Source organism: Arachis ipaensis, chromosome B06 (genome assembly GCF_000816755.2).
Source record: "Arachis ipaensis cultivar K30076 chromosome B06, Araip1.1, whole genome shotgun sequence".
Taxonomy (NCBI): domain Eukaryota; kingdom Viridiplantae; phylum Streptophyta; class Magnoliopsida; order Fabales; family Fabaceae; genus Arachis; species Arachis ipaensis.
In genome coordinates this window covers 131,271,741-131,280,092 of record NC_029790.2, presented here as the reverse complement: position 1 = coordinate 131,280,092, position 8,352 = coordinate 131,271,741, and the positions used below count along the sequence as shown (strand labels likewise).

At 29.6% G+C, this 8,352-nt stretch overlaps 1 protein-coding gene and 1 long non-coding RNA gene across 2 annotated transcripts in view; one reads left to right on the top strand and one right to left on the bottom strand.

The window, feature by feature from the left end:
* LOC110264183 lies at positions 3,850–6,246 on the bottom strand. The gene is made up of 4 exons (XR_002349911.1): positions 6,082–6,246; positions 5,937–5,991; positions 5,712–5,848; positions 3,850–3,950 (listed from the first exon to the last, which is right to left on the bottom strand). It is a non-coding gene; the product is annotated as an uncharacterized LOC110264183 (long non-coding RNA).
* The window catches only part of LOC107605400 (aspartate aminotransferase P2, mitochondrial), a gene marked incomplete in the record, with an annotated part of 4,218 nt that continues 4,047 nt past the window's right edge, over positions 8,182–8,352 (top strand). The window contains 1 exon segment of the mRNA XM_021105192.1: positions 8,182–8,262. Coding sequence (XP_020960851.1) covers positions 8,182–8,262 — 81 coding nt within the window.

Here is an 8,352-nt window from a genome sequence, read left to right as displayed (position 1 = left end):
TGGTATCTTTTGATTTATTTCTTTTAACTCATCAAATTTAATTTATTATAATAAATTAATTATATCAACTAATTGATTTGATTAATTATTTAAATATCATACAATTTATATATTATGATTTCTATCAATTAATTAATTGTAATTCAAATTGAATGATTATTTTGTTATGAAATTATTATTTTCTAACCTATTTATGGGTAATACATATATTAATTATAATCACAAATTAAGCTATTTTATATTAAATGACTTATATAATGGTCATCTCATTTATTATCATAAATGCTGAATTAAATAAGTCATTATTACTTTTGATTTAAAATTAAATGAGAATAAAACCAGATACACTATTTTATTTGGCCTTTAGAGTTTAATAGGTGTCACACTCAGATATAAATAGTGACTTCCGAATTTCGGTCTCCAACACATCAAAGACACATCCGTAACTCTTTTTCCATAAAAGGAATTGCGATTCAACTCTATCAGGAATAAAGAAGGTTTTCAAATAATAAGGGAATGGTCTGAATACGAATTCTAAATGTTCGAACTTACTATGTTGTTTCAGTTGGTTATCGTTACGAGAATGACTCTAATTTATACGTGTCTAAAGACTAGAATAGATTAAATATTATTTAAGTAATTTATTTCTAATATTGGTATTTGATTATTAGTTTTAGAAAAATTTAAATTGTTGACTCAATTTATATATTACGACTATTCTTTTTGAATATATTATTTTTATATTTTTAATATAAAATTTCTTTTTTTTATTTTTAAGTTTATTTTCTTTCTCATTTTATATTTCAGATTAGTAATGTAATTATTAAGAAAAATATATATAAGGATTAATAGTGAATTGTTACAATTATTTATTATCTAGAAAATTCGTATCTCATACATAGATCTTTTTCTCTTTATTATTTTCATACCTAAGGGCTACTAATTACTATTCTATCAACAGTGTTACCTATGATAGATTATATAATGAAAAAGTTTGAAAAACAAAGGTAAGAATTATAAGGTTATGGAAAATCTCATCCAAATTTGACAAGAACAATATGACTTACATAGAAATGGTTCTCATGGATGATAAGGTAAGTTGGTTATTTTCCATGATTCTTTTAAGTGATGCTAGGTCCATTTTATAAATATTTTTTGTTCATATTTTAAGTTTATTTGATAAGTAAACCCTTGCACGAATCAAAGATAATGCGATTTTATAGATTTATAAGTGCTGATAGCTTTTATATTTAATTTGTTTTATAGTGTGATAATAACCAATATATTTGTTGTGAATTTAACTATTACTATATTATTTATGATCACTTTCAGTATATATGTATGATTTATTGAAGAAAGTAGATTATTAAAACCGACTAATAACTATTTTAGAGTTAATCTAATTAATACATAACATGTTACTTTTTTATTAATCAAATTATTATAATTCAAATTAATTTTTAAAAAATAATTTAAAATTATAATTTCAATCTTATCACGTGCATGGCACAAATAATTACACTTGTGAATAATAATTATACATTTATGTTTGTGATTGCAAATGCAATTCAAGTATTTACAATTTATATGGGCTTCCTTTTTGTTTTTCTTATTCTACTTAGATTTGCTATATATATTCTCAATTTTGAATTAATTATATTTTAATTATATACCATTATTAATATAAATATAAATTTCACTAAAAATTTATTAATCTGCTTGATCTATTTTAATGCTAGTGTTTGTGATTAAGGTTTTTTTTATGTTAGTGTTAAAATTTACTGATATTATAGTTAGATGATAGGCTTTGTGAATTAATTGTTACTTTTATTGTGTCAAATTAAGATACTATTGTAGTATTACTGTTAAATTTTACGTTTTTTATATTAGTTATTTTTAAAATTTGAGACTTGATTTTTCATAAAATGTTAGTGAACTAGTGAAGATATGTATTTTAAATTTTAATTTTAAGTTTTTGATTATTTTATATTTTTTTATTTACGTGAGTTCGATTTTACCAGTTCAACCAATAATTTATTGGTTGAACTAATAAACTAATAAACTAATAATTTAACCGGTTCAATTACCGATTCGATTCTGGCAACTATGATCGAAAAGACCCTACAACAGAAAAAGATATGTTTTGTGTTAACAAATTATTATTTTAAACATGATTTATTTGAAAAACTTGGTAGTACTCCTAAATTTTTGCTTGAAAATCAATCTTTAGTGTTTTTGGATGACTATTAGCTAATTGTATCCGGGATTCTAATAGGAATGTCCGAATGTTAGTACCTAGTAGTATTATTCCAAATTCTAATAGTCCTAAGAATTAATTGTCACAGTTTGTAGTTGTTAGTCTATCTCAAGTATGTTATTAACAGTTCTATACAAAAATTAATTAAATAAGATGAGAAATTAATGCGAGTCACATATGTCAAATTAAAAAACTAAATTGAATAAATCATTTTAAATTTTAAAGACTAGATTAAGAGCAAGTATAACTTGATAATTATGATGTAATATTTTTGAAGTGTAGAGAGAGGGAAGCATAATACCAAGTCCGCCTTCGCCCATCACAGCGATGACTGTGCGACCGGCACCGCCTTCTGAGAGCCAGTTGTTGAGCTCTTTCTTGGTATGTTCAATACTTCTTGCTTGCATTGAAAGTTATGCAGTAATCAACGGAACGATCATGGTGACTACTCAAATAAAAATTAGGATTAAGTATGATTTTGGTCCTCAACGTAGAGGTCGAAAATCGAAATTGTTCCTAACTTTTTTTTTGCTACAAAATAGTTCTCAAAGTTTTAGTTTGTTTTAAAATAATATTTTTTACCAATTTTATTTTTTATTACAAAATTATCCCTCAATACAAAAATTATAAAATAAAATAAATAAAAAAAGAAGAAAGAAAGGGATACAGAAGACCAGCTTCTTCTTCTTCTTCTTCTTCGCTGCCCTGCCGCCTTGCTGCACCGCACCACCACCAACTTCTTCTTCTTCTGTGAATTGGATTTTTTGTGAAATTTTGGATTTTTTTATGAAATTTGTTGTGGAATATTGTTGTTGCTGAATTTGTTGATTATTGTTTGAATTTTCTGATGATGATGATGATGATGAGGCCATGATGATAATGGTGGTGGTGGTGGTGGGTTCTTGTTTAGCTTGGGCTTCTGGTTGATTTTGGGAAAAATTCTGATGAAGATGATGATGACTATGATGATACTGGTGGTGGCGGTGGTGATTCTGGTTGGGCGTAGGCTTCTGTTCTAGTGGTGGTGGTGGTGGTGGTTGATTTTGGGGTGAAGGGAGAAGGGTATTTTTGTCCAAGGGACGATTTTAAAACAAACTGAAACTTTGGGGACCATTTCGTAGAAAAAAAAAGTTGGGGACGATTCCGATTTTCGACCTCTACGTTTGGGACCAAAATCGAACTTAACCCTAAATATTAACTTTACGTGCATGTAACACCCTACCACACTGAACTTTACGCTTAAATCGTAAAACAGAGGTGGTGTGGTATTACGACCTCTAAAATAAAATGTATACATATAATAGCAGAAGAATCTTAATATGCTAGGAGCCTTGAAGAATAGAGGAAATAAAAATCGCGAAATAAAAGTGCAACGTTCAAGGAACGAGTTAACTTACATGCTAAGAAAACTATAATAAACATAGGATAATAAAAGTAGGAGTAGAGTGCCAAAAATACAAAATAACAAGCTCCTAACTCAGCCTGCGAAGTCAAGACTGCCCGGAGGATAGTCACACGTATATACATACATTTTCCAAAACCCAAAAGTACATAAACAAAATCCTATCTCTCCATAAGCCTCTAAGAGGACCAAAAAGAGTACATATATATACATCAACTGTACAACAAATAGCCCAGTAACTACTTCGCTTCAGGTATCCAGATGCCTAATGAGATGCCTCTCAACCTGCATCTGAAAAACAATAACATAGTATGGAATGAGAACCGGAGGTTCTCAGTATGGTAAAGGTACCACACACATAAGATATAAGGTCCTGGGAATGCCAGAGACAATCCTAGAACGCCGACACTCAGATTATAGAGCTTAAAGTATTAAATAGAAGCCATAAAAGGTGGTTTTCTAAGAGTATCTAAACCTAACTTAACTTAATCTTAAATCTAAGTCTCATACTGCCATTCCTCCATACCTCCAACTCTATCATGCATTTCACAGACAAATAAACAGATAAAGATAAGCACAAGAAGGTTGCAAATACTGCAGGTAACAAATATACATTTAGCATGGCAAGTACATTTAGGCACACCCAATTAAAGTACAAGCAAGTAATTCAAGTAATATGCATATGATGCATGCCTGTCCTATGGCTGATGAGGCTCATCTGTCGGTTATCCAGCCAATCCGACAAGTCCGAAAATCTTAGACTGTCCCCCGACGTGCATCCCCAAGAATCTATGCATAGCTTTTTCTCAAATAATCAATATTGCTCAATGGGGTTACATTCCCGGGAATTTATAGTGTCCGGTCACACTTACGTCGTAGAGTCAATAGAGTATCGAGCTTTCAACCTGGTACACGTGGTGGCAAGCCACGACACTTTATCCAGGAGATCTCGTATCTCAAATCATTAAATCATTCAAGCCAAATTTCATACATAATCTTTCATCAGAATATCCAGTCAAGTATCATATATGACTTATCCATAACATCTCATAATCAATCCATCACTTTTCAACTTTACTTCACCTTCAAATTATCCTCATTTCCTAACTTCATTTGATTATCAGGTTTAACACTATTATTTATGACCAATGGAATGAAAATAGAGGTTTAGTAGTTTGAAATAGGTGTTAAAAACCTTAAAAATCATGTTTGCTGCAACAGGTGCCACGCGTACGCCTGACTCATGTGTACGCGTGGGATTGTAAAAATGCAGGTCACGCGCGCGTCCCTTGCCATGCGTACGCGTGGACATGATTACTAACCCCTTACGCATGCGCATGGCATCAGTCGCGTACGCATTGCCAAAATCCCATGCCACGCATACACGTGGGCCACGCGTACGCGTGGACGTACGTTCTTCAAAAAAAAAATGGATTAACCATAAAGCTGCATGCCCTGGAGTGTTTAGCTGCAGAAATTCACAAATTTCACAATAAAACTTCTAACGAGCGTAACTCAATCGTTTTAAATCGTTTTTCTTCCGTTATTCGAACGGCATAAACCTCACGAATCTAATTTTTATTTAAAACTAATTGAAATCAATTTGGGGTTCTGGAAGCCAAGTTATAGCCTGCTGAAGTTCAACCCAAAACCAAAATTTTCAAACTCTTTAAACCTCATTTTCATCCATAATTTTCATTCCATTCACTTTCAACATATCAATTCCAACACAATTCCTAGCAACACCATTCAACCATGATTCCTTCCAAATTAACATAATAACAATCACCATCCATAATCAATCACTAACTATCCAACAAACACCAACCAAATATAATCATCAACAACACATTCAACCATATTTCTTTCCAAATCAACATAACAACCAACATCCTTAATCAATTACTAATTATCCACAAACACCAACCAAGTATATTCAACAACAAATTACTAAACATTAAACATACACCTGTATTCCAACTTATCCTATGGTCATTTAGCCTAAGTTTTCACAGGACATTATATATTAAATGCAAGAAAGCTAAACCATACCTTGGCCGATTTCCATGTAACGACCAAAACGATTTATTCAAAATCAAGGCAGCCCCTCAAAATTCAACAAATTCTAAGCTCAGCTTCCTCCAAGTTCCAATATTCACAATTTCAAACTCTAATTATTTATTCACAACCTAATACATATTTATAACACATATATATCCAAGTTAATACTCAAAACTCAAATTTAATGAAATTAAAATAGAATTATCATATCCTCACCTTACCCAAGCTTCACATAAGTAAGAGTGAACGTTTTTCTCAAGTTAATTGGATCCTAAAACATCAAAGAACAAAGAAATTCAATACCTTCACTCAAATTTCCAAAAATTGGAGAAGAAGAGGCTGAGAATAAAGAACGAGTTACCTATGAAATCGTTCCGGTAGAAACGTAGAGCTTGATGCGGTGGACGCGTGGTCGCAAACGATACAGCGATCGGAGCTCGGACGGAGAAGCTATGGTGAATTGAATTTTTCCGAGGGTTTTCGGCGTTCCTTTAATTTCTCTCCCTGTATACTTCACGAGTTCACGTTGCTGCAGCCAAAACGAGGAAGAAAAGGAACGTGGGCTCATTTAAAGGGGGCCCGGTTGGGTCCACAGCCCGGTTGGACTCACGGTCTGATTTAGTTTCGGTTCAACTGGTTTGGTCTGTTCGATCCAATCTTAGACCTTTTTTTTGAAATTGGTGTCAAAATTCTCGTTTTGATGAACTCTATCCTAATTTGATATAATATTCGTATTTCTAATATTTCTTATTAAAAACTAATTTATTGGCTAATTACCTACTAATTTAACGGAATTTACAGTGCACACGTATTATTATGTTAAACAATTTATTTAAATATATAAAGTCATTTAATATTTTTATTTATTATTTTTATATAAAAATTTGTTCAGGTGACTATTCTGCAACAACAAAGGCATAATTTCACAAAACATATTATTATTGTTTTAAATTTTATATTTAGGTTCCGCTATTTTACGCTAACATTTATTCAATTTTTTTATTCTCAAGCATCAACTGAAATAAGCTATTTTAATTTTGTGAAATTAAAAAGAAAAAGTAACGAAGTAAAACAAGTTTATTTAGAAAACGAAGGAAAAAAATAAATTAAAGTTCAAATAAATTGGATTAAGTGAAAAACAACAAATAAATTGAATACTCTATGTTTGACCTCAGGCTTGAATCAAACTTCAAACAAGAACTGAAGAAGTACTTCTTTGTTATTTGTTAGTCAATTTTAACATCAATTTATGAACTCATAAGCAATTACTAAAATAATAACTAAAAATGTCTTTTTCGTGATCATGAGCTCAAAACTACGTCCAAAGGCCATAATTAAGAAGGAGTGAAAGTGAATAGAACTAAATCGAGATAAAATATTAATTAGTTGTTATAATTTATTGTTAATAATTTTTTTTTTACTTGTTATATCATTATACCACTTAACAAGTTTATTTTTAATAGTTCATGTTTATTTTTTGTTGTTAATTTGTCGTTGAAATTAACTACGGAGAACCATTTAATTTTTTTACTTAATAACAATATTTTTTAAAATTTGATTTTTTAGATTGAACCAATTTTTGTTTTTTATAAAGAGATAAACAAATTTTAGTTGAAAAAAATTAATTAAAAATATAATTTTTAATTATTTTATATAATTTAATAAATAAATATATTTATTATTTAAATATAATATTATATTAATAAAAAATAAAATTATTTACTATAAAATTTTAATTTATTTAATAAATATTTTAAATAATAAAATTTAATTCAATTCTATAATTTTACTAATTTATTTCAAACATTAGAATTCAATTCAATTTTATACTATTAAAAATTTTTAAACAAGTTGTAAGAAACTTTAAATTCAAATTCTCATAAACTCAATTTTAGTCTACCTCATACTAGTACAGTAGTAGCTTACCAATCCAAACATTACAATAATCCCGTGTGAATTGTCAAGGATACCCTTCAACAAAAATCAATATTATAAGAATACATTATGGGACAAATCAAAATCCCGGTGACATCATATCTAAAGTTCTAACCTTATATTATAATCATAACATTATTATTATAAACATGTATAAAATCACAAGGTGATAAATCAAACAACGTGAGGCTCGTCTAACTTCGATCTCTTCGCCCATATTCTTTTCTCTCCGCTTCTTCACTTTGTCACTACACTCATTCACACTCTTTACTCATAAATTCTTAACTTTGATCTCATTCTGAAGTTAGCTTTTCTCTTCTTCAACCCCAATTCGCTTCGGTACGCCACTTTACCTTTTTTTTTATCTCTTAATTATGAATTATTAATGATTAATAATTATTCACACCTCAAATATTCTACTTACTTCTGTTTCATTAATCATCCTAATCATTTCTTTTTAACTAATCAACAGTTTCTATCCTATATTCTGAATTGTTTGTTAATTTCTAATTTGAATTTGTTGCAGATGGCATCTGCAGTGCTATCCATAGCTACACAGTGTGTTTCTCCCAATGCTTCTTCACTGTCGATTAACGAAACCCACAAGGTACTCCCTTTCTTCAGAAATTGCACCAATACACACATTTTAATAATTAAATTATTTTATTTTATTAAAAATAAGAAAAGAAAATAACTG